Genomic DNA, 27,226 nt, shown 5'->3' on the forward strand with positions numbered 1-27,226 from the left:
TTGTTGTTGTTGTTGATGATGATGATGATGATGATGATGATGATGATGATGATGATGATGATGATGATGATGATGATGATGATGATGATGATGATAATATATTATAAAAAGAGGTGCTGGAACTCTCAAGAGGGAAATGAAGTTTTCAATCCATATACTGAAAACAAATGCATTTTTAAACCTTTTAAAAAGGATTTTGTCGAAGAGGTTCCAGAACTCCATTTCAGCTCGTCCCCCCAGAAAAAAAGCCCTGATAATGTTATCTGGAAGTTTTCCTATTGGTGTCAGTGTATCTTACTTCTGGGCTGCGGTGGCTCAATAGTTGAGACACTGAACTGCAGACCAGAAGGTTGGTAGTTCAGCAGTTCGAGACCCGAGTGCCACGTGACGGAGTGAGCTCCCATCTCTGGTCCCAGCTCCTGCCAAACTAGCAGTTCAAAAGCAAGAAATTGCAAGTAGATAAATAGGTACCACTTCGGTGGCAAGGTAACAGCATTCCGTGCGCCTCGGCGTCTCGTCATGCCGGCCACATGACCACAGAAATGTCTTTGGGCAGTGCTGGCTCTTTGGCTTGGAAACGGAGATGAGCACCGCACCCCTAAAGCCTGATTCGGCTGGCTTTCAAACGGGGGAAACCTTTTTATCTTACTTCTGAACAAATGTACTTTGAGCTAGGGTGCGTGTGTCTTTAATATTAATCTTCACCAAGCATGTTGAGACCCAAAACAAAGTAATGCCCAAACCGAAGCTGGCTTGTTGCAGCTGCACTGCTGCTGTCCTTTTGTAAATGGGAGAATAACAGAAAGAGTGAATGGGGAAAAAATAGAGGGGGAGAAAAACAAAGAAAAACGGTCAAGATGGCTCTTGTTGTCGATATGGCCCAAAGGCAAGTCTTCCTGGTCCTGGAATGTCTTTTCAAAATGCTACCCTAGCAGTACAGGAATAGGTTGGATTCAGTGTGGCTTGAGCTGTGCTTAAGTGAGTAGGGGTCATATGGATTCTCAGTCATGGAGTCTGTATTATTCCAGGAGGGGCATCCTTATTCCATGGAAAGGTCAGTGAGAGCAAGCCCTACCCATGTGGCTGGGCCAAATAATTGTTACCAAGCCACAAGAACGTTTCTCACAGAAAGGCTCAGGGATGGTTCTCTTTTTTTAATCTTCCCCTTATTCCAGTGACTTCAATTACACGGCCCCTCCTCCCCTGTTTTATCTTGACCACAGCTCTATAACCCATAGGCCAGATGACTTTCAGTCAGGTCATAGATGAGCAAGAATTTGAACCTGAGACTCCCAGCCCTAAACAGAGTCTCTAACCACTAGGCAACTCTTGACTCTTTGAAGGGCCCCAATACTGGATAATATTGTAGAGCCAATCCCGTGCCACTGCCTTCCATAAAACTCTTGAGATCTGTTGTAGTTTCTAAGTCCAATCAATTTGTCACGGCCGGCTGCTCGGCTACCTCTCTGCCCTGCTTGCTGGCCACAGGCAGGGGTTAAGGTTCCTCTGAGCTTCTCAGTTCATATTGATGTTGGCATGGAAACCACAGAGGCTGAATTTATTTATTTAAATAGTGTTTTTTAAAAAAACAGATCTGTGCCTCCTTTCTGCCCAAATAAGGTCCCCATGGTGGTAAACATCCAAATATTAGAATATATTTAAAACATTAAACTGGCATTTAAAATACGTATATATTTCAATGAAAGCATGTAAATGTACAAAAAGAAGAAGAAGAAGAAGAGATTGGATTTATACCCCGCCCTTCACTATCCAAAGGTGTCTCAGAGCGGCTTACAAACTCCTTTCCCTCCCCCTCCCCACAACAGACACCCTGTGAGGTGGGTGGGGCTGAGAGAACTCTGACACAAACTGCTCTTTCAGGAACAGCTGTCCCAGAGCTTGTGACTGACCCAAGGTCACATCAGCAGGTGCAAGTGGAGGAGTGGGGAATCAAACCCGGTTCTCCCAGATTAGAGTCCGCGCACTTAACCACTGCACCAAACTGGCTCTACAAACACAAGACAACCAGGGGAGAGAGCCAAAAAGTGTTTCTGGGGGTACATTGAACAAAGCAAAATAGTCTCCGACTGCTGGTGGAAGACAGCAATCGAGGGAGACAGATGAATCTCCCTAGGGAGGGAGTTCCACGTTATGTGCCACATCCAAGAAGGCCCTTTCTCATGTCGCCACCTGTATTTCTTCAAACCACCCCTCTAGCCATCAATGGTGGGGGGCACACAAAGCAGGGCCTCCAAAAATGAGCACCTTGGATGGTTCATGTGGAAGAAAGAGATCAATAATAAGTTCAGTAATAAGGATGGGCATGAACCGGGAAAATGGAGGCTCGTGAAGGTTTGTGGTTCATGGGGTCTCACAAACCATGAACCTCCACGAACCCTTCTGTTTAACTAACCAGTTCAAGGCTCGTGGTTCGTGAGGCAGTGCAGTGCAAAAGCTATTTAAAGGGTTCCCATTTAAATGCCTTCTGAGTTCACTTGCGAGTTCCGCCACCATGGCACGACTTACAAGTGAACCCATAAGGCATTTAAATGCTTTTGGCGTTCACTCGCCCAGTCAAGCCACCATATTTAACTAACCAGTTCCAGGTTCGTGGTTCGTGAGGCAGTGCAGTGCAAAAGCTATTTAAAGGGTTCCCATTTAAATGCCTTCTGAGTTCACTTGCGAGTTCTGCCACCGCGGCATGACTTACATGTGAACCCATAAGGCATTTAAATGCTTTCGGCATTCACTCGCCCAGTCAAGCCACCATGGCGGCATGGCTTGGAGACCACAGTCTCTTTAAATGCCTTCTCCAAGCCCTGCCATCGGCACTAGTGTGTCTGCTGACATGAACCACATGAACCTCTCAATGCCACCTGGGAGGTTCGTGGGGGTGGCCGGGCATGAACTAAGGTTCGCGAACCATAAACCAACTAATTCCAGTTCATAATTCGGTTCATGCCTATCCCTAGTCAATAGCATTAAAGGTCAATAGCAGCACCTTGAACTGGGCCCAGAAGCAAATTTGGAGCCAGTGTAGTCAGAACAAGATTGGAGCAATATAGTCCCTATGATCCATTCCAGTCAGTATTCTGGCTGCAGCATTTTGTACCAAGTATAGCTTCCAGACCGTTTTCAAGGGCAGCCCCACATAGAGTGCATTCAGTAGATGTTAGCAGGGATGTCAGCCAGGCGTGCACCAAATGCCCCGCTGTACCCATCCTTTTGAAGACAGGTTCCTGTGCAGCATTTCATATCCGAAATGTTTGGCCTGTGTGTCATATCACACCTCTCCAGAATGTGCATAGCAAGAGAGTGGACAACTGCAACTTCCTCTGTCACTGTAGCAGTGTCATGGGAGAAGATTCGCTTTTTAGAACCTCTTCTAGAACTCTTGCTAAAAAGCCACAACCATCTCCGGCGACAAAACAGCCAGTGCTGGATTCCAGTTTGGTTGTCCCTGTTGATCTGCTTGTGTAGTTTGTTAGGAGCAGGCGGTTTCATACCCACACTTCCAGTCCCTGTACAGAAACGGAGTGCATGAGAGCCGTCTTGTAATGGCTCAAAGCTTCGACCTCTCTCAGTAGACTATAGTGAAGTGAGCTGAGGTACTTGGGGAATTAGTTTGAGCAAGAAAGAAACTAGATATGAGTGCCTTGCTATTGCCCCTTCCGGTCCCCAGTCAGTCAGGCTACCTATTAAGCAAGAGAACTCCCCACCAAAGTAACCACAAAATATCATACCTTGACGACTAGAAGCTGAGTTCTGTGCAGAACACTAAGAAGCCTTGCTACACCTGAATTTTGACCTTGGGTTGTTTGGAATGGCTATCAAAGAAAGAAATCCTTTTAACGCTCCAGTTCTCTTCTGTATTTGCGTGACCCCTGCACAACTCCCAAGGCTGCTTGTGCTGAAGTGTTTGGTATTTGTTGTTTCTTTTTACCATTTTAGAGATGTGTGGGGATTTGGCGAACTTCGTGCTCTCCTATGGCAAAGTTTCCATCCTTGTGGAGGCAGGAGGAGAGTGGAACTCATTTTCTGTTGCTGCTTTGAATTCTACAGCGAGAACTTTGGCCTATTGTTTAGGCAGTCATTGTAACAGCAGGAAGGAGCTCGCAAGAGGTTATGTAGGAAGCATTTTAGGGGGAGGGGCAACCCAGCAAGCAGCTTTGGGGAAATCAAATGTGTGCAGACTGCGCGGAGATCATCGCCCTGCTGCCTTGCTATGAAAACACCTGGACTGCTCAGAATTCTGAACGTGTAACGAGGGTTCATCTTCGAGTCTTCGGTACAGGCCCACAATGGGACTGCACAGAAGACACTGAAAAACAAACAGCAACTGCAATAGGTAAAAGCAACTCTGGTTTTGAATTCCACAATGCAGTTTTTCAGCTCTCGTTGGTTCCACTTTTAATGAATGTCTTCCGTTATTGAAATTAATATGTAAAAGAAAAAACCTAACGTGCATTAAAATACAGGAATTTATAGCTGCATTAAAATTACAATTGCAACTGTTGTGGCTATTAATCATAAAGTATATATTGGGGAGAGGGGAGTATAACACTCTTGTATATTAGAATCAAACCTGGACCTGCAGATGTTTCCCATAGTAGTCCAAAATGCTTATTAATATTGATATCTCATCCTGCCCCAATCCGTTAGTGTAATCAGTGGGATGGTTGTCATTTGAAACGAATGGGTGCCTCCAGTATGTGGCACAAACTTTGAAGAAACCTCTGGCTTTCTTACGCTTCCATCTATTCATTCCGGCCCCTGGGTCGTGTGGCAGTCTGCCATGCCACAGTTTAATCCAAAGCACTATTCCAAGGTCAAATATCCCCTCCCTCCCTCCCTCCCTCCCTCCATGTTCATGTGAGGAAGGGTGCACCATATCTGCCTTCTTTGTAGAGTATGCATGTCTTAGAAGACACTGCAGTCCCTGTGCCTCCTCAGATAGGCTAGACTGATCTCAAAAATTCAACATATGATGCTAGATAGGGGCAGCAAGCCAGCCAGTTGTTAAAGGGCTGAGTAAAACAGGTATGATGCAGGATGTGGCTTGGAATTTTTCACCTGAATTATTTCCTGTGGGTTTCAGTAGCATGAGCTTCTAGCAGTCTAAAAAAAGTCACCAAACACAGCCACTGAGGGAATCCCTTGGTTAAAGCTACAGGCATTCCTTTTACCATTTTTGCATTTTTTAAACCTCCCAATGCTTTTATTTTTTTTCAGATTTCACATTTTTCTGCAAACCTGGGGCCATTTTCAGGTCTGTAGAATGATCTTGCCTAGTCACATCTCCAGTCACTGGATTTAAGTATGCAAAGATTTCCCGACTTTGCTATTAGAATGTAAGATTATGTATACCTAGCAGTAAAGCCCGTTGTGAAAGTAATACAACGGGATCTAGAAAGAGGCTCTGGGGGAGTGCTCTGGCTTTGGGCAAACAGTGTCAATTTGCTGTGGTGACCTCAGCAGGGTATAATGACAGAGTCCACTGTTTTCTCCAGAGGAACTGATCTCTGCTACCTGAAGAGCAGTTGTAATTGTGAGTGATCTGTAGCCCTCACCTGGAGATTGGCAGCAATTGTTACCCAGGACAAAGTGGCTGGTTTGGAGGGTGTAGTCTATGGCATTCTACCTGTCTGAGGTCCCACCCCTCTGCAAACCCCACCCTCTCCAGGCTCCACCCCTCAAATCCCCAGGAATTTGTCAGCATGTAGTTGGCAACCCCATCTCCTTCCCAGCTAACCATCAACCTACCATTATCTGCCCCTTTGACTTCAGCTGACTTCTGCCCTCCCTTCTGCAGAGCAGTTGTAATTCTGAGTGCTCTCCAGCCCTCACCTGGAGATTGGCAACAATGGTTCCCTATGTGGGACTGACTGGTTTGGAGGGTGGAGTCTATGGCAGTGTACCTGTCTGAGGTCCCACCCCTCCTCAAACCTCACCCTCTTCAGGCTCCATCCCTCAAATCTCCAGGAATTTCCCATCTGGAGTTGGCAACCCTATCAGGACTGGCCCCAATGTGTTTTCTCCCAAAGGCCAAAGTAGGTGACAGGACCAAGCTTAGTTGCCTACCAACATGCATTGAGGGGAATGTAGGGTTGCCAGCTCTAAGGAGGGAAATACCTGGAGTTTTGGGGGGTGGATTCTGTAGTGGGCAGCATTGGGCGGGGTGGGGGGGCGGAAGGACTCAGCAGGTATAATGTCATAGGGTCTACCCTCCAAAGCAGCCATTTTCTCCAGGGGAAACTGATCTCTGTCATCTGGAAATCAATTGTAGCAGTGGGAGATCTCCAGGTCCCACCTGGAGTTTGGCAACCCTAGGGGAAAGTGTGCTGCACAGCAGGGGGTTGAAGAGAATGGTTTGATGGGTGCTGGGCCAAGATTGGCAACAATAGTTCCCCAGGAGCAAATAGCTGGGTTGGAGGGTGGAGTCTATGGCACTGTAACCTGTCTGAGGTCCCCATCTCCCCAGGCAGCTTTTAAAACATGATCCTGGGACCTACACACCACCAGACATTCCAACTGCCTTGCAGGGGGGGGGAGTATGAGGTGTGGAATGGAGTGAAGTCCAATCAGCTTCCATATGCAAAAGACCTTGAAGGTTCCATATGCAACTGACATTCCAACTGCCTTGCGGGGAGGGGGGTGAGTTTGAGGTGTGGAATGCAGTGAAGTCCAATCAGCTTCCATATGCAAAAGACCTTGAAACGCTGGGCGGGACTGCACAAAGCAGCCAGTCAACCCAGCCAGCGTCTTCTGACTGACAGTTCAAGCGTCCATACACTAAAGGAGTGCATTTTAGAACTTTGGCACCCACTATTCAATTATATATAAGGAGAGATGTGCTCATCTGGAGGGTTTTTTTGTTTAGAATATCCTCACTGAGTGTTTAATGTCCAATCTGAAAGATTGCTACTGTTTTACTGGGAACGTCTTCCTTTAAGATGAGTAACTACAGCTCGGACAGTGGATTAGGGTTGCCAACTCTGGGTTGGGAAATTCCTGGATATTTGGGGGTAGATCCTGGAGAAGGCGGGGTTTGAGGAGGGGAGGGACCTCAGCAGGGTATAATGCCATAGAGTCTGCGTTCCAAAGCAGCCATTTTCTTTTGGGAAACTGGAAGTCAGTTGTAATCCTAGAGATCACAAACCTTCTCGCAAATCTTCACTGAATCAGTGGGAAAAGGTTTCCCCCCCGACACTTAGGTGTCTATCTGTGCTTTGCTCATCTGGTGGAGGGACCAGTGTCATTTCACCTAGATGCATATCTGTAGGTGCAAGCTTGGCCTTGAACCCCTTCCCCACCTCACTTGTTGCATAGCTAGGAATCAGACATTTCCACTTTTATGAGAACCAGTCTGTGTTGCTTTGTCCAAATTACAAACTGTGGTTTGTTTGTTGCCACTCAAACCAGTATTAACATGAGTATTCCCCATGTTCATTCTCATAACAACAAACTGTGGTTTGTTGTTGTGTATGTGAAACATGCTAAGAAATGGGTTTCTCCCCCCACCCCGGTGTACCATAGCAAGGGGCAGCCCGTGAACAGCTTGTACCTTATGTAGTATGTCTGGATATATGAAGACTCAGATTGAGTTCTATGAGTGGCGATTTCTCTTGAAGTAGTAAGAAAAATTTGCATGAATTATTGTCCCAAAACTACCATTTGCAAAAGTGGGGAAAGCGTACAGTATACAAATTCTGCTCAGGGAATGCACAAATGCAAATGGGGGCATTCAAGTGCACAACTGTAGACGTGTAAATAGAACGGCACCTTAGGATTCGAGCCACTGGAACCAGCTTATGGTACAGTGAAGAAAAGCTCTATGGTCTTCCTGCATGTTTTCTCAAAAACAGTTGAAAGTAGAGAAATGATAACTGCTCCCATTTGCAAATTAGCGGAGATGCATATCTGTCTTCTCAATGTTTTACAGTCGAAGACAACAGCCAGTCTCAGAAGAAGAAGATTACAGTGGAAGATTTGTTCAGTGAAGATTTCAAAATTCATGACCCACAGGCTAAATGGATAAGCGGTAAGTCCTGCAGTTGTTTATGGAAATAGTTTCTGCCGCTCTTTGTGCTGTTCTGTTTCGAGTGCTTTTTTGCCATATTTTGCTGCCTACCTGGGGAGTCCCTGAAATAGGTAGAGACCTATTTTGTCTGAGGTTGCCCTGGGTTTGCTGGATTTGTCCTCTGCATGGGTGTCAGGCAGCTCACTTTTAGACAGAACAATGGCAGTAGGGCAAACCATCCACAAGACGGAACTGTCTGGGCAAATCATGGTTGTGCCATTTTCTTCTTTCTTTCTTCAGATTCTCCCCAAATACCACTCGGTTTTGGGCAGACAGATTACGTATTGCTAAGCAAACAGTAACTCAGCGGGCCAGCCGCTGCTTGTCACCCCCTTGGAGGAGCTACCTTGTGTTCTTTCCATCCACAAATTTTCCAAAATTTCCATCCACCTCCTCACGGGCAAGATTTTCCCTCAGTTTTTTATTTCCCTTTTGTGACTGAGCCGACCTAGTTGTCTCTTTTCTTTTTTCCTGAAGAATTCTGGCTATTCCACCCTGTCACAGTGTAATCTTTTGGCAGTTTGCTCAGCCCAGGAAGTTGAGGGAAGGCATGGGAGCCCCCTTTAATGTATACTACGTAAATGGCACTCGAGAAGTTTTTATATAACAAATTAACAAAACATTTTATTCAACACAGAGGGGAAAGGTCAGGTGAAACTGGGGTAAAATTCCTGAGGTAACTCAGTATAGATAACTCTGAGGTAAAACCAGTGCATGCAGAGACTTTAGTTCTTATGTTTCAGGCTAATGAGAGTTTCTTAAGCTATTCACAGTGACTTAAATCCTTATGTTGAGAGGCTTTTATTCCAGTGTTTTCCCAAACACTCCAGCATACTTTCTTTGAGTATTCCCTGACCCTTTTGGTTTCCAGAAGGCTGGTACACACTTTTGAGTACCCAAACCCCTTTTCTTGAAACACTAGTACTTGTCTTGAGTTTTAACTGACTCTTAAGGTCCCTAAAGGCAGTTTCTAACCATATCAGACCAGGGATCTCTGCACTCTTCAGAGCTAACTCCCTGGTTGACTGGGTAAGGAAATTCTTCTCTCTCTAGAAGATCTATCCCCTTTCCCAAAAGGGAGTCTTCATCTAACTACCCACTGGTCCTTGCCAGCTTTCCCCAGTTCTCTTGTCTCTGTTAAACTGCTCTCAGTCATGTCTGAATTCCAAAACTGTCAGTACCTGACTCTTCTCAACTAGGGCTGAAATCAGACTCAACTCAGTCAGGGCAGAAATCTGACTTGACTCTCTCCTCAGCATGCAGCTCTCAAGTCTTTCTCAGCTGATGCTAACCAATCAGATTGCTTGGAGCAGCTTGTCACTCAGGACTCTCTGTTTCTGTGAAGAATTAACCCTTCACAGTCCTTTACTCTGTTTGTACAGCACTTCTAAGCTTTTAAAAAGTACAGTCCATCACAATAGCAGAATGGATGCATGCAGAAATTGACAGCTGTGGGTACTTACTACTTTTGCAGCTGCATACATCAGCCTCCGCACACTTGTCTATGCACATTGGAATATATATCTATATACACACACAAAACCACACTCTTCTGACTCTGGATGTCAGTGTAGTCTATGTATATATGAGCATAGCCCTCTCCATGTGGACCCAGTCACCCAAGCATAGTCATGCTACTATGCAAAGAAGCTATGGAGAAACTCTTCCTGCATTGCTGTAGCAACAAATGGAGGGTCCTTTCTTCAGGTGTCATTGGAGGTTGCAGAAACTGTTTCAGCTCTCCTATCAATAGTCACTCAGTTAAAGTTTTAATGTTTTTAGGTTTTATTATGGACTTCAATGTAATGAAGCATGTCTGAATCCTCTTGCCTTGGAACAGATTATTTCTGTAAGGGTGATGCCAAAGGTGCAACCGTTACTATTGCTAAGAGCAAATACTTAGACTCTGTCATGCAGATTCCGTGCTAAGAAACAGGTGTCACTTAGCATTTTGCAGCCAGATACAGAGGTGTGTGTGTGTAAATTGCTGTCAAGTCACAGCCGACTTATGATGACCCCCCTCCCATATGGTCTCCCATCCAAGTACCGACCCTGCTTAGTTTCTGAGATCTGATGCGACCCAGCCAGCCACACTATATCATTCAACATCCCAGATACAGATATAGAAGTATAAAATTTGGCTCTTTAAAACACTCTGAAGCAATAGAGCAACAGTTGGCAGAGTGGGATGCCCATACCTGCTGGTCATTTTTTTCCCTTTAAAAAAACCCCTGAAGTTAGGAAGCAATATATGAAGACCTCTATTTTTTTTTCTCCATTTGGACAGGGGCATTTGAGTGCAGGGGCACCAGGGGCAGCCTTTTAGTGCCCAGGCCCCAGCACTGTCCTTCAGGTCACCACACTGACAGGCAAATCAGGGTGTGCCTACGCTGGCTGGTTAGCAGCTCAGGGCTCACCTGCTCTAGCCAGATGGCTGGCCAGTGGCTTGAGGCTCACCTGAGCCCGCCTGGGGGGCACCTGAGTCAGCTTGCTTGGGGTGGTAAAAGCCTTTGAGCCAGCCCTGTACATCAGGGGAACAGCAGGTCATGGGTCAGCAATTTTGAGAGAAGAAGGAGGAGGAAGAGATTGGATTTATACTCCACCCTTCACTCGGAGTCTCAGAGCGGTTTACAATCTCCTTCCCTTCCTCTCTCCACAACAGACACCCTGTGAGGTAGGTGGGGCAGAGAGAGCTCTGAGAGAACTGCTGTAGAGAGAACAGCTCTGAGAGAACTTGTGACTGACCCAAGGTCATTCCAGCAGCTGCATGTAGACAAGTGGGGAATCAAACCCAGTTCTCCCAGATTAGAGTCCGTGGACTTATCCACTACAGATTGGATGGATGGATGGAATGGGTAGGTAGGTAGGTAGGTAGGTAGGTAGGTAGGTAGGTAGGTAGATAGATAGATAGATAGATAGATAGATAGATAGATAGATAGATAGATAGATAGATAGATAGATAGATAGATACCTGCCTCTGCTACCCTAGGTCATCCTGATTAGGGATTTTTTTTAATTACTCACATTTATATACCACCTTTCTTCTACTAAATTCAAGGTGTCATATGCTGGATTCATATCCAGACACCTCTTTCTCTACCAGCTTTTCTCCTAGGCATGTTGAGCACCTACCTTTGTCGACCATCCCTGATTACACATAAGATCAACTCAATTTTTGTTGTTGTTGAAATTCCTCTCAAGCACCATGTTGTGTAGATTTGCACAGGTGCTTGGTGCCAGGTTATGCCTTTGGAAAGAACTTTATAAGAAACTTGACTAAATCATCTAAATGGCTGAAGAAGAGGCACATATCTCCTATCTTCGTGGTCAGATGATTAAAGTACCCTGATCATTAAAGTGACTATGAGACACAGGATCACTTTGAGTATATTTCCTCTTTGCCCTCTCTGTGATTGATGCATCCTTTAAATGCCCAATATTGAATACCCTCCATTGTCTGCTGTTTGTGCCTGCTTAGTCAGGGACATCTGTTCATGAAGTGATCACAAAAAGAGATTGCAAGAGTAGCTAGTTTCATAGGGAGTCAAACACCAAAGACACACCGAGACATCTAAATAGTAAGTCCCAACGTGAAAATCTCCAATGGAGATAGCAGAGGGTGGGGTAGCAGCTATGAGAAAGCCATCTAATCATACAAGAAAGGAATCTAATACACACACAAACACACACTCACACACACACAAATAGCCTGGCAAATAGCTGGATGTCTGATCACAACCATTATGGAAGATGGAAGCTGAACAACTGGGTGTTCGAGCGTAACTGCTATCTCATTGCTGATAGCTACCTCGAGTGGCTGCCTTCTTTAAAAGGCATGAGGACTCTGTGTAATGTGCCATTTGGCCTTCATGTTCTCTTGTAGGGACTGGAGTCCTGTGTCCAGTAAGGTTAACAGAAAGTCAGTCATTGACTGAGATTTGGTTCAGGTCAAAAAAGGCGGAAGGTTGATCAGGCACTGAAAAAGATCTATAGTGAGCTGTCACTGGGAAAGCCATTATATAAATGTCAAACAGTTTTTTGAACTGAATGGCTTAGCCTTTTGCTGCTGCTTTATATTATGACACGTCAAATTCTGATTTCAGTTACTTTTTCGGCGTAAAAACTCAAAGAGTCTCCATGGGGCCTCTAGCATTTTTCTTCTGTTGTATAAGTACTGTGTTACAGGGATGTGTGCCTCTTGCTGGAAAATATTAAAATGCCATCCTTTTCATCCGAGGTCGTCAGAACAATTTAGCAGCCTTAATTAGCTCTTGCATCACCCCTGTGGGGCAAGCAAATATTATTATTGCACTCATTTTACAGCTGCGTAAACAACAAAATAGAGCAATGAATCTTTAAGGTCATCAGCAAGACCTGTGGATGGGAATACAATATGGTGCACCAGTCTCCTAGGCCCTGCCATCAGTGACACACTGTTCAATCCGCAACATGCAACCCCTTTCTACTCTGTTAGAACTTGCATTTGTCTTGAAAGCTCCAGGAGCAGACCAAACTCTTCCGGAGAAGAATGCTGAACATGAGAAGAGCCATGAGGGATCAGACCAAAAGCCCACGATTCTGTTCACTCAGTGGCCAACCAGCAGCCTCTAGGAAGCTCACAAGCAGGATGACTGCAACAGCACCCTCCTGTCCATGCTCCCCAGCAACTGAGGGAACAGATATTCATCATGACTCGTAGCCACTGACAGCCCCATTCTCCGTGGATTTGCCCACTCCCGTTTTAAAGTCTTCCAAGTTGGTGGCCGCCCATTGAAGATTATGGACAGGTGGGTCGCCATGTTGATCTGAAGCAGCAGAACAAAGTTTGCATCCAGCAGCACCTTTAAGACCAACAATGTTTAGCTCAAGGTATACGCTTTCATGTGCAAGCACACCTCTTCAGGTTATCCGAAGAATATCTAGCATCTGAAGACGTGTGCTTGCACACAAAAGCTTATACCTTGAATTAAACGTTGTTGATACTAGTATATATTAATTCGTGATGTCCGATCTTATGACTGCTTGGATAGCTTGGGCCTGATCTCTTTTTCTTTGAAAGAACACTAGAAATTTTGACCCATGTTGTTCTTGGACACACACGGACACATGAAGCTGCCTTATACTGAATCAGACCTTTGATCCATCAAGGTCAGTATCGTCTACTCAAACAGGCACAGGTTTTTAATGGTCACCTATTACTAAATTTTATTTTATTTTTAACTGGAGATGCTGGGGTTTGAACCTGGGACCTTCTGTATGCCAAGAAGATGCTCCACCACTGAGCCATGAAGATATCTGTATAATGTGTGTAAGACACAGAGGAGATCTTGACCTAGGATTCCCAGAAGTCAGTCTCCAGGGCCATATCTTTCTCATCTCCCACTCTCGGTAGCCACTGCAAGATCCCGGCATCTAGCCTGTCCCCCGAGATCTTCCTAAGCACCTAGTCAGCTGAACTGCCCCCCCCCAGGCCAATCCCTGTCCACTAGTCTATTTAAAGCATCCTCAAGGGTCCTGTCCGGCTCCACCCTCTTCCAAAACACTTGGCGGATGCAAGGAAAGGTATTGGTGGGTGCCATGTTGGGAACTCCTGGCTTAAACAATGACCCCATTTCCTCAGCCTTACACTCTTTACACCCAGAAACAGTGTGTGGCAATAGATCTTTTCTGCAAATGAGCATGCAGTTGCAAAATGAACTTTACTTTTAAGAGAAGGAGATGTACTTTCAAAATTGAGGCATTGACTACCTCTGAAGATGTGGGATGCAGTCATGTTATATTCAGACTCGATGCTAATGTCCTTTGGTAAGTGGCCCCTTGCAAGGGAGGAAAGGTAGGACAACCTGTAACAAATGTTTCATTTATTTTGATCCTACGTACCCATTTTGTTCCCTTATGAACCAGTGGAAATAAAAAGAGGAGCACGGTGTTCCTGGAGACCCTTATGTGGCTAGCTATGCTATTCGACCTTGGGGAAATGGTGTTCTCACTTCTGCCATAAAGCTTTATAGTACAAAACAGCATGATTGAGTTGAATAATGAACTACAAATAACTAGATTTTATAATAGAATCATAGAACCCCAGAGTTAGAAGGGGCCATACAGGCCACCTAGTCCAACCCCCTGCTCAATGCTCAATGCAGGATCAGCCTAGAGCATCCCTGACGAGAGTTTATCCAGACGCTGCTTGAAGACTGCCAGGGAGGGGGAGCTCACCACCTCCCAAGGCAGCTGATTCCACTGTTGCACGACTCTGACTGTCAAAACGTTTTTCATAAGATCCAGCTGATTCCTCCCCACCCTTAATTTAAACCCAAGATTGTGAGTCCTCTCCTCTGCTGCCAACAGGAACAGCTCCCTGCCCTCCTCTAAGTGACAGCCTTTCAAATGCTTCAAGAGAGCAATCCTGTCCCCCCTCAACCTCCTCTTCTCCAGACTGAACATTCCCAAGTCCCTCAGCCTCTCCTCCTAGGGCTTGGTCTCCAGGCCCCTGATCATCCTTGTCGTTCTCCTCTGCACCCGCTCCATTCTGTCCACATCCTTTTTGAAGTGAGGCCTCCAGAACTGCACCCAACACTCCAGGTGCAGCCTGACCAATGCAGTCTACAGCGGGACTAGGACGGCTTGCGATTCGGATGTTATAATTTTAAAAAACTCAAAAAGGATGCAATGCTTCAGATCCTCTTTTTTAATATTCCATAGGAGAATAATCCTGTTAAGGGATTCTCCCTCCCTTTCTGGTGGGCTAAAGGCTGGCACCTAATGTAACTAGATAGGCTTGGTGGCTTCCTAGATCCTGGTCTATCTGTCCTCCCCTAAAGTTATGTCTGTGACACTAGGAGGCATCGCCTTTGTGTATGCAGGGAGCACCTATTCAGAAGCATCTGCTTCCATTGTAGAAAGATGCTTGACTTGCAACCTTCCAGTTTTGTGATTGGCTCCAACCCCCCAGTGGCAGCCATTTTGTGGTAGCGCCTACTCCCCATTTTCAAAATTCCAGAATTGCCCACAGGCTCAACATCATTGGGGACTCTTATTTAAAAGCGGCGTTCTCCACAGAAGTCAAGGCCTGTGACAAAACACATTGATGTTCTTCAGTGGGTGCTAATAATGAAAAGATAGAAGGTCTGTCTTGTCAAGTACCCATTGGAGGTTGGAAGAGAGGGCGGGAGCAGGCACGTGAATGGATGTCACTATTGCGTTTGGAACAGGCAGAAAAAGAAGGAGATGGACAGTTCTGAGTCAGCTGAAGCACAATGAAGGTGCAGAATTCCTTCCTCTGGGACCTTAGTAAGCCTTGCCAGACCTGATGTGGAATAGTAGATCTTCTACCCTGTTCCTCTTTGTCTCCACCTATGCTGTATTCAGGGCTTTTTTTTGTAGAAAAAGCCCAGCTGGAACTCATTAGCATTAATAGGCCACACCCAACAGCAGAAACTCATTAGCATATTAGGCCACACCTCTGACAGTGCAGCTCATTGGCATATTAGGCCATGCCCCCATGTTACCAGAAGTGTGCTCATCCAGCCACACCCACCTTTTGCTTCTTATTCTATTTACCTTGTTTGTTGTCAAAACCCAGGGCTTTTTTGTAGCAGGAACTCCTTTGCATGTTAGGCCACACACCCCTAATGTAGCCAATCCTAATGAGTTTCTGCTGTTGGGTGTGGCCTGTTATGCTAATGAGCTCCTGTTGGGCGTGGCCAACTTGGGAGCCAGCTGGAACTCCGTTCCTGTGCGTTCCTGCCCAAAAGTAGCCCTGGCTGCATTTATATAAATGAAAATAAATCAGATAGTACCCCCCCAAAAAATAATAAGACATCAGTGTTCTCTTCCCCGCCCCCCCGCAAAGAGAACTCATCCTGATAGCTCTGCCACTAGAACATCTCATTGCGTAGAGAAGTAGAGATGTGTCACAATGGCTACAGGGCCCTCAGATTAACAGCTCTTCAGAAGCCTTCATCTGGCCCTCTAGCCTGCCATATGTGTGTCGCAGAGTCATTACGGTCTACGGATAAAGCCACCAAAGCCTCTCAAACGAGGCTCAGACGCGTGGGCTGCTCATGAATTATGTATGAATTGCTCTGCTTAATAGTTAAGAGCCCTTTTTAAAAAGCACTAACACTTTCCATTTTCAGAAATTAGCCTGAATTGAAGTGCCGTGTAGACAGCTCCTGTTCCTCCCGGGGATGTTGCTCTGTGATAAAATGCAGCCTTAAGTGGGGTTTGGGGAAATGGGAGGGGCTTCTTCCTGATCCCAAAAGATGGCTGTCACTTAAACCCCTGCAAAGAGAGCACCAGTTGAAGAGCTCAGTCAGTCCCCTATATTTAAATTTCCAGCAGTATGACAGGTTATTTGAAATTGTCTTGTCCTGATATAAAGTACCAGGCGAGGAGGGGTATTTGCAGCAAAAAAAAGAAAAGAAACCACCATATTTTTAGTTGGCTTTTCTTGCTAACGCAAAGAAAACAGGAAATCAGGCTGCCCACACTGAGGGCCTCTTTGCTTTTCAATTCTTCTCCCCAGTGCATAGTAGAGATGAGCTTTTCTAGAGTATAAAGACCTTTTGGCACACCGAAAGCAAGAGAGAGACTCCCATCTTGGGTCAGGAGGTTGTACATGTAGAGATGATCCCACAATATTTGATGACCCACCGTTCCCTTGGTCTCCTGTTTGGGCTTGTAGGCATGAGTGTCGGTTTATGTGACTTGTAAGTGCTGATGCTAAGACCCTAAATTTCTCCTTATGTAGACCATTCATGTAATGACTTCATGTAATTTTCTGAGACTAACCATCCACTGCCCTGCTTTGGATGGCTCAGGTTAGTCTGGAAGCTTGGGAGTTAAGCAGGGTCAGCCCTGGAAAATGTTTGGATGGGAGACCCCCAAGGAATACCAGGGTCATGACGCAAAGCCAGGCCATGGCAAACCACCTCTGAACGTCTCTTGCCTGGGAAAATCCCTCGGGGTTGTCATAAGTCAGCTGCAGTCAGCCTACTGACCCAACCACAGGCCTCCCAAGGTTTAATATGTGAGGGTGACCATTCTCTGTGCCATCTCATAGCCAGTTGGGTATAGTGGTTCGGAGCGGGGACTCTAATCTGGAAGAACCGGGTTTGATTCCCCATTCCTCCACATGCAACCACTGGTGTGACCTTGGGTCAATCACAAGTTCTTTCAGAGCTGTTCTCTCATGAGCAGTTCTTGAAAGAGCTTTCTCAGCCCCACCTACCTCACAGGGTGTCTGTTGTGGGGAGGGGGAGGAGATTGTAAGCCTCTCTGAGACTCCTTGGGTAGTGAAGGGAGGGGTATAAATCCAATCTCCTCCTCCTCCTCCTCCTCCTCCTCCTCTTCCTTCCTGGGTGAGTCAATGTCAGACTTTGTTTTGCAAAATTCATTCTATATCAAGTATTAAGTGAAATCCAATCTCTTCTCTTCTTCTGTACTGGATGCCCATTTGTACCTTGTACCCTCAAACAGAAGAAGAAGAAGAAGAAGAAAGATTGGATTTATATCCCGCCCTTCACTACCCAAAGGTGTCTCAGAGCGGCTTACAATCCCTTTCCCTTCCCCTCCCCACAACAGACACCCTGTGGGGTAGGTGGGGCTGAGAGAACTCTTGACAGAAACTGCCCTTTCAAGAACAGCTGTGCCAGAATTATGGCTTGCCCAAGGTCATCCAGCCAGGTGCAAGTGGAGGAGTGGGAATCAAACCCGGTTCTCCCAGATTAGAGTCCGCACACTTAACCACTACACCAAACTGGCTAAGCCTATCTGCATGACTTCAGTATGTGGTCTTGTCTGAGCAGCCTGCTGAGTACCATATCATGTCAATGGTAGTGGGTGACGGAGAGAGATTCCAGCCTTACATTGTGGTTAGTTCCAGTGTTGCTTCAGCCACATGATATTCATGTTTCTTCACAGTGTGAGAGCACAAGACTGGATATTTCAAGTGCCACCATTTTGAGACCACATGGGATGTCCATGAATATGAAATTTCTTCCCACATCAGTGTCAACAGCTGAACAGGGATTAGTCCCGGCAAGGAAAGAAATGCTAAGACCCAGGTGACTGTAGCTTGCGTGTAAAGTGCTATCATGTCACAGCTGACTCTTATTGGCAACACCATAGAATTTTCAAGACAGGTGATGAACAAAGGTAGCTTTCCATTGCCTGCCTCTGTGTAGCCCCTGCACCCCGGGACTTCCTTGGCAATCTCCCAGACAAGCACCAACCGGGGCCGACACTGCTTAGCTTCTGAGATCTGATGAAACTGAGATAGCCTGGGCCATCTAGGCCAGGACATCCAGACTGTAGTTTATATTCATTTAAAGAGTCAATGCAATGCCTCCCCTTCCCTCAGAGAAGAAGAGGAGGAGGGGGAGGGGGAGTAGTAGTAGTTGGATTTATACCCCACCCTTGACTCGGAGTCTCAGAGCTGCTTACGATCTCCTTCCCTTCCTCTTCCCACAACAGACACTCTGTGAGGTAGGTGGGGCTGAGGGAGCTCTTTCGAGAACTGCCCTTGAGAGAACAGCTCTGAGAGAACTTGTGACTGACCCAAGGTCACCCAGGATTAGTCCCGGCAAGGAAAGAAATGCTAAGACCCAGGTGACTGTAGCTTGCGTGTAAAGTGCTATCAATTCACAGCTGACTCTTATGGCAACACCGTAGACTTTTCAAGACAGGGGATGAACAAAGGTAGCTTTCCATGGCCTGCCTCTGTGTAGCCCTGCACCCCGGGACTTCCTTGGCAATCTCCCACACAAGCACCAACCAGGGCCAACACCGCTTAGCTTCTGAGATCTGATGAAACTGGGATAGATACTCTGTGAAGTAGGTGGGGCTGAGGGAGCTCTTTCGAGAACTGCCCTTGAGAGAACAGCTCTGAGAGAACTTGTGACTGACCCAAGGTCACCCAGCTGGCTGCATGTGGAGGAGTGGGGGATCAAGCCCAGTTCTCCCAGATTAAAGTCCGCTGCTCTTAACCACTACACCAAACTCGCTCTCGCTACACCAAATTGAGGCTTAGGTCTCCACTGCTCACAATGGAGGGTGGGAAACCTCTGGTCTTTGTGTTTAAATATAGCCCCGGCATAAAAATCACTGTTGAGTGAGCGGAGTTCAACCAAAGGGCAAGAATGGTGGAGTGAAGGTCATCTTTTAAAGAGCAGATGAAAGTCCTGACTGATGAGGGGGGATTTACAGCAGGGCAATGCTGAATGTAGAGTCATTAGCCGGACACAGACGTGACCTGATGAAGAGAGAAAGGGTGTATGAATAACTCCTGGTGGGGGGGAAGTGTGTTGCCATCAAGTTGCAGCCAAGTTATGACAACCAGGGGTCATTTCGTAGAAAAAGGGTCCATGGGCTCATTAGCATAACCCATTAGCATAACTTATTTGCATATGCCACACCCCCTGACATCACCAGAAGTGTGTCAGAAGACAACACCCACCACTCAAGCTCCACTGGACTGTTTTGGATTGCTGGCTATTGCGGGGGTGTGTGTGTGCAGATCTGTTCTTGCAGAGGAGGGAGAGCTTGTACCTGAATAAAACTTGGTCTTAAAGGTGCCACTGGACTGTTTTGGTCTGGGGGGCCGGGGGGGGCTATGCAACTTACCTGGCTGCTTCTTGCTCTGACTGAGGGCTGCTGGGAGCAGGGGGTGGGGCTTGTTGCATGTGCCCGCCCCCTGGGCTCTTTACTGCCGGAGCGCCGCTCCTGTGCGCTCCCGCAGGAAATGACCCCTGATGACAACTCCATAGAGTTTTCAAAGTGAGACTTTCAGAGGCACCTGGTATTTCTGGCCACTGTGTGACACAGAGCGTTGGACTGGATGGGCCATTGGCCTGATCCAACATTGGCTTCTCTCATGTTCTTAGGTGGTTTAGCATTGCCTGCATCACAACCCTGGTATTCCTTGGCAGCCTCCCTTCCAAATAGTGACCCGGGCCAACCCAGCTTAGCTTCCAAGATCTTACAAGATTGGGCTAGCCTGAGCTATTCAGGTCAGGGCAAATGCAGATGGATGTAAATATAGGAGAGAATTCCTGAGCTGGGTTCTTGTTGAGCCTGACAGTGATTCACACACCTAGGAATGGCTCCTTCGTCCAACATCTGGTGGTCAAGTTTGATAGGAAATGCTTGATCTTTGACAATGGTTGGACAGAAGGAAGTTCTGAAGCGCCGCTCACATTTCCTCTCACTTTATTCCTTTCCTACTCCCCAAATGCTCCTGCCAAGTCTCCTGAAGGCTTTGTTTATTGTCCTCAAAATGGCAGCCTAATTTAAACTGTCCTTCCAATAAGAATTGTATGGAAAATGAGCTTGTTCTTGCTGTGCTCTCCGTAAGACGTCGAGCTGATTTCAGCAGCAGCAAGCCCTTGCGCTGCTGTGCGTGTTTCTTGACAACATGACAGCACTAACCCCTTTTTTCCCCCTTCCCAATGCCACCGCTCCTTCTGAGATCAAACAGAATGTCTCCGACTTTGTTGCAATCAACTGCATGCAAAAGAGACGCTTTCTTTCTTTCATTCTTTCTTTTTTAACTATACAGTAAAGAGCCCTTTCTTCAGGGCTTTTGTAGGGTGGCACCGAAACTGTGATGGTGTTCTCAAGGAAACAATTCAGAATGCTGCAAAGTGTGGGAAGGGGCGATTATTCAAGCACTGTACGTTTATTCCAAGGTCAGTGGTAGATATTCATGAATTGAGGACACCTCCCCCCCCAACCCGGACATAAACACCTGTTTTGTTGATCTCTTAATCCTCCATTATTGAACCACATGATGCTTCCTGTCTTCTGTAGCTCTGCAGGAAGGTGCCCAGCAATGCCATCATGGGAGCTGGGGGTCTTGGCAGCACAGCCTAGCTCTCGAGGGTGGCGATGTTATCTTTTGACTGTGGCAGGCAGATGGAGTCACGCTTTCAAAGGCAGCCTCTTTCAGTAAAGGATGACAGCAGGAGTGGAAATGGCGTTTGATGTTGACACTTGAAAGACGCAGCCCACATGCATGAGATTGGCTGCCATAGAAATAGAAACTGAGACTCTAGAGTTCAGCAAAGTGAATCAAGGGTTCCCCCTCCCTCTTTTTAAGTTCCATTTTTTCCCCCTTGCCTTAGTATGTAGTTGTATATGTATAAATCAAGTATAATTCTATTATAGTTCATCTGGGACAGAGAACCTCAGGGACCTTCCAGAACAGTCCCACTCCTGTGTTTGCAGCTCTTCTGCGTTGTGGAGACTGAGAGTCTTGAGGTCGGAGGGAGTCAGTCTGAGTAGAAGGGATGTGATCCCTTAGAAGGGACCTCTTTCTTGGGCGATGGACCGATATTCTTTCATACCGAGGATACCCCAAGGGGGCTGGGGGGAGGTGGGCTTCTGGTAGTCGGTGATTCAATCAATAGGAATATAGAGAGTGGGGTCCATGACAGGCGTTTTGACCACATGTTGACTTGCCCGCCTGGTGCGAATGTTGTGAACATCACATACTGTCTAGATAAGAACATAAGAGACGCCAATGTTGGATCAGGCCAAAGGCCCATCCCGTCCAACACTCTGTGTCACACAGTGGCCAGAAATACCAGTGTCATCAGGAGGTCCACCAGTGGGGCCAGGACATTAGAAGCCCTCCCACTGTTGACCCCCCCAAGCACCAAGAAGACAGAGCATCCCTTGCCCCAGAGCCCCTATCTATACCTTGTGGCTAATAGCCACTGATGGACCTCTGTTCCATATGCTTGTCTAATTCCCTTTTGAAGCTGTCCACGGTTGAGAGATAGTGCTGGGGAGGAGTCAGCCATCATGGTTCACACTGGCACCAATGAAATGGGAAATGTAGTCATGTGGAGGAAAAATTTAGGTTACTAGGCAGAGAGTTAAAAGGCCAGGAAGTCAAAGGTAGCATTCTCAGAAGTGCTACCGGTTCCATGCGCTGGCCAGCTAGGCAGGCACAGATCATGGGTCTCAATGCGTGGATGAGAATGTGGTGCCAGGAGGGAGGGCTTAGGTTTGTTAGGCACTGGGAAACTTTCTGGGACAAGCCAAACCTGTACAAAAGAGACGGGCTTCACTTGAACCAAAAGGGAACCAGGCTGCTGGCGACTAATCTCAAAACGGTATCAGAGCAGCTCTGGTGAGAGCCAGTTTGGTGTAGTGACAGGAGCTGTGGAGCCTCCAGTTTGGGACAAGTCAGTCCAGAGGGATGATTGCATAAACACTCAGGGTAATATTGATAGGAGAATAATAGAACTGGGGAGTGAGGGCACGATGGCAACTGAGGGCCATGTGTGGCAACTAAGGTGCCGAGAGAGGCAAGGGTTACTGGAGAGGGAAACACACGCTAGGTGTCTATATATCTATACTAGATGTCTCCAAGCCAAGATGGAGGAGCTGGAGTACTTGGTGTTCAATGATAATTTAGATTTGGTAGGTATCTCAGAAACCTGTGAGCCACCCAGAGCCCGATTGCGGGGAGGGCGGGCTATAAATCTAATAATAAATAAATAATAAACATGGTAGAATGGAGAATATCCATAGGATACAATCATTCCTTGGTATAAGTTCTATAGGAAGGACAGGGAGGGATGGGTTGTTGTTGGTGTTGCATTGTACATCAAAGAGGGCATAGAATCAGATTAGTCAGAAAATGTCAGGGGAATTAACTCCCCAACAGAAACAATATGTGTGGAAATACTGGGCCCTAAGGTATACTTAAAAGTAGGGGGGGTGCTATCACCCACCTGATCAAACCCTCGTGGCTGGTCTTGAGATGGAGAAGGAAATAAGAGAGGTGACTAAAGCAGATAATGTTATTATACTGGAAGACTTTAACTACCCTCACACTGACTGGGTAAACATGTGCTCAAGTCATGCTGTAGAAATGAGATTCGTAGACATCATAAATGACTGTGTACTCGAACAGTTGGTCACAGAGCCAACCAGAGGGGTAGTGATCTTCAACTTGGTTCTGAGCCGGTCACAAGACCTGGTGAGAGATGTAGAGATTGGGAACACAAGCTGGGAACAGTGACCACAATTCTATTACGTTCAGTCAATGGAAAGTTACCCATTACCCCTAAAGTCCAAAACTGTCACATTTGATTTCAAAAAGAAATAACTTTACAAAAGTGGACGAATAGTAAAAAGGAAACTGAAGGGGAAACTTAAGAGAGTCAAATCCCTAAAGGATGCTTGAAAGCTATTTAAAACCACATGAACTGAAGTCCAGATAGAATGTGTTCCAGAGGTTAGGAAAGGCACTGCCAAGTGTAAAAGAAGGCTTGCATGGTTAAGAATGCAAGTCAAAGAAGCTATAAGAAGAAGCTTCTTTTAAAAAGTGGAAGGTCTGCTCCAATGAATGAAACAGGAAGGACTACAGGCTATGGCGAAAGAAATGTAAGCCAATAATTAGGCATACAAAAAGAGATTTTGAGGAGCGGGTTGCTAAAAGCATCAAGACAAACAATAAACATTTTTAAAAATGTATCCATAGCAGGAAACCAGCTAGAGAAGCACTGGGGCCTTTGGATGACCAAGGAATATAGGGATTGTTAAAAGAAGATAGGGAGATGGCAGAGAGACTCAGTGACTTTTTCGCTTCTGTGTTCACTGTGGAAAGTGTGGGGCACTTACCCATGCCACAGCCCCTATTTTCAGGAAGGCAGTCTGAAGAACTGAGCCAAATTGAGGTGGTCAGAGATGAAGTTCTCGACCTTCTGGGGAAATTAAAAGCTGTTAAGGCTCCAGGTCCTGAAGGCATACACCTTAAGGAACTCAGATGTGAGATCATTGATCTACTAACCCATATATTGTAGCCTGTCATTAATTCAGCTGCTGTACCAGAAGACTGGAGAGTATCGAATGTGACACCAATTTTTAAAAAGGAATCCAGAGGGGAACGAGGAAATTACAGGCTAGCCAGCCTAATGTCTGTCCCAGGCAAATTAGTAGAAATTTTAATCAAAGATAGAATTGTTAGGCACATAGAAGGACAAATCCTGCTGAGAGAAACTCAGCAGGGCTTCTGCAAAGGGAAGTCCTGCCTCACCAACCTTTTGGAGTTCTTTGAGAAAGTGAACAAGCATGTAGACAACGATGATGTGGTAAGCATTATATACAAAAGACTTTCAAAGGGCTTTTGACAAGGTACCTCACCAAAGACTTCTGAGTAAACTTAGCAGTCATGAGATAAGACAGCGGGTTTTCTTACGGATTAAAAACTAGCTAAATGACAGGAAGCAAAGAGTAGGAATCAATGGACAGTTCTCACAACTGAGTGGGGTCCCACGAGGATCGGTCTTGGGGCCAGTACTATTTAATGTGTTCATAAATGTTCTGGATGAGTAGTGTAGTGGCCAAGTTTGCAGATGACACAAAATTATTCAGGATGGTGAAAACCAGGGCTCCAAGAGGACCTTCACAAACTGGATTAGTGGGCGACAGTGTGGCAAATGAAGTTCAGCGTTGGTAAGTGTCAGGTGATGCACATTGGGACAAAAAAAATCCCAACTTCAAATAACGGCTAATGGGGTCTGCACTTGCTGAGGGAAAAAGATCTTGGGGTCATAGTGGTCAACCTAGTGTGCTGCAGCGGTGAAAAAAGCAAACTCTATGTTAGGGATCATTAGGAAAGGTATTGAGAATAAAACGGCTAATATTGTAATGTCCCTATATAGATCTATGGTGCATCCTCATTTGGAATGCTGTGTACAGTTCTGGTCATTGCATCTCAGAAAAGACATCACAAAGTTGGAAAAAGTACAGTTGGAGCCCTATAAGGAAAGCTGGAAGAGTCTGGGACTATTCAGTTCAGAAAAGAGATGACTAAGGGCGGAGATGATAGATGTTTATAAAATTATGCATGGGGTGGAGAGAGTTGAGAAAGATAAATTTTTCTCCGTCTCCCAAAATACTAGAACTTGAGGACATCCAATGAAACTGGTGGGCGGTAGGTTCAGGATGGACAAAAGGAAGTACTATTTTACACAGAGAATGATTAAAATGTGGAATTTGCTGCCAGAGGATGTAGTGATGGCCACAGGAATTAACAGCTTTAAAAGGGATTAGATGGATTCATGGAGGATAGGTCTGTCAATGGCTACTTACCGTGGTGACTGAGGGGAACCTCCACAATCCCAGAGACAGGAGGCAACATCAGGGGAAGGCCTCAATCTCTATGCCCTGTCGTTGGCCCTCCAAAGGAACTTATTGCCCACTGTGCGGGACTGGATGTTGGACTCGCTGGACCATTGGTCTGATCCAGCAGGGCTCTTCTTATGTTCTTATTCAGAGCCTGCAGAAATGTGCCATAAGCTGTGATACAGGCACATAATTTCCCATTTGCTAATTGTTTTATATTCTTCCCAGCTGTGAATAAGCAAGGTGTCTGCTGAGCTCCTTCCCACCATGAGACTTGTGAGAGTCTGATCAAAACCCTTTTTACCTCCTTTGAAATTCTTCAGATTTCTGCCCAAGCAGGAACCACCGATTTTTGCCCTGAAGTTTTAGTTAAGCAAAACTTAGCCACTTGTTTCTTTGTTTATTTAAACCAATTTATACCTTACTTTCCAAAGGGGAAAAGTGGCTGACAGCACAATTAAAACCCCACATATCTGTTGGTTTTATTTATTAAGCTGTTTATTTCCTGACATGCCTTGTGGCTCAAGGCAGCATAGAAATCATTTTTTTAAAAAATCACAATTGAAAGCTGACAAAATAGCCACCCCACCCCAGTCAAAAAGATACCTACAGCCACAGGTGTATCAGATGGCCTTACAGAGCTTCCTTAAACTTCCTAAAGATGGCATACTTCACTTCAAAATAATGGGTTTAAATTAAGGGCGGGATATGAGGGAAACCTTTTTGACAGTCAGAGGCCCCGGTCACACGGAAGGTTTTGGCCCGGGAGAGGGACGGACCGGGGGCGCAGCAAACGGGCACGATCTCACCGCAACATCTGGGAAGTGGCGCGCACCTGTCCCCGATCCGGCCCTTCAGGCCGAAAACCCGCAGTAAAAAAGAACCACCCCCAGAGGAGGACTTACCGGGAACGCCGCATCAAGCGTGGCCGTGGGATCGCTGCCGCGCCTGTCGTCCGGAGCAATCCAGGCTCCCGGCCGAATTGCGCATGTGCACACATGCGCAGGTCGGCTGCCTTGCTCTCCTTTCAGTGGCTTCCCCCCGGCATCTGATCGTGCTGGGAAGGAAGTGCGCGCCGCAGTGGCTCAGGGGATCTATGTGATCCCACCGCCACGTGTCTCTTTTGGTACAGCTTTAAAAAGCTGCACTTTGCCAGTGCTTCCCCCCCACCCCCCGTGTGGCAGGGGCCAGAGTTGTGCAACAGTGGAATCAGCTGCCTCGGAAGGTGGTGAGCTCCCCCTCACTAGCAGCGGCTAGACAAACCCTTGTCAGGGATGCTCTAGGCTGATCCTGCACTGAGCAGGGGGTTGGACTAGATGGCCTGGATGGCCCCTTCCCACTCTGGGATTCTAGGATTCTATCCTCAAGGAGGTTGTTCCACAAAGTGGGAACAATCACAGTCTCTCCTGCCTTCGGCTTCACTTACCTGCCGACTTCCCTTTATATGCCAGAGTCACAGCTCTGCATGTCAGGGTGGCCGGGCACCAAGGGGGGGTGTCTGTAAATGAAAGTTCCAAATAAAACAACAACAGCAAGCACACTTTTCCTAGGTATACTCTTGAGTTGCTGTCGCCACCAGAGTAACCTGGAGGTTCATACTATATGAACCGCCTCCCTATGTGCTCCCAAAAGCTGTGCATGCAACACAGTGAAAACAAGAATTTGAGCTGTCCCCCACTCTCCCTTCAGGAAGGGAGCTGGTAGAGTTTATCAGAGATATCATATCGTGGCTGTAGGACAAAAGAAGATAATGTAGTCTCAAGGTTACAGTAGCATGGATCAGCATGGCCAGATCAGCTGAGTCTAGAAGGCAGGAGAATCCCCTCACTAAGCATTTATTTATTTTATTTATTTTATTTATTATTAAATTTATATCCTGCCCTCCCCCGTAGGGCTCAGGGCGGCTTACATGGCAAGAAATATTGCTGATAAAAACATCAAATAATTTAGTAACATTTAAAACTTAGTATACAATTTAAAACCCTCTCAAACATTAAAGTGCTC

At 46.3% G+C, this 27,226-nt stretch overlaps 1 protein-coding gene across 1 annotated transcript in view; it reads left to right on the forward strand.

Annotated features, from left to right (window-relative positions):
- DPP6 (dipeptidyl-peptidase 6) overlaps window positions 1-27,226 on the forward strand; it is a 308,399-nt gene that overhangs the window by 12,891 nt on the left and 268,282 nt on the right. Inside the window, exon 3 of the mRNA XM_015413434.1 lies at window positions 7,943-8,041. Within this exon, the coding sequence (XP_015268920.1) occupies window positions 7,943-8,041 (99 nt within the window). The remainder of the gene's footprint in view (window positions 1-7,942; window positions 8,042-27,226) is intronic.

This window comes from Gekko japonicus, unplaced genomic scaffold, assembly GCF_001447785.1.
Source record: "Gekko japonicus isolate JY-2015 unplaced genomic scaffold, Gekko_japonicus_V1.1 scaffold105, whole genome shotgun sequence".
Taxonomy (NCBI): Eukaryota; Metazoa; Chordata; class Lepidosauria; order Squamata; family Gekkonidae; genus Gekko; species Gekko japonicus.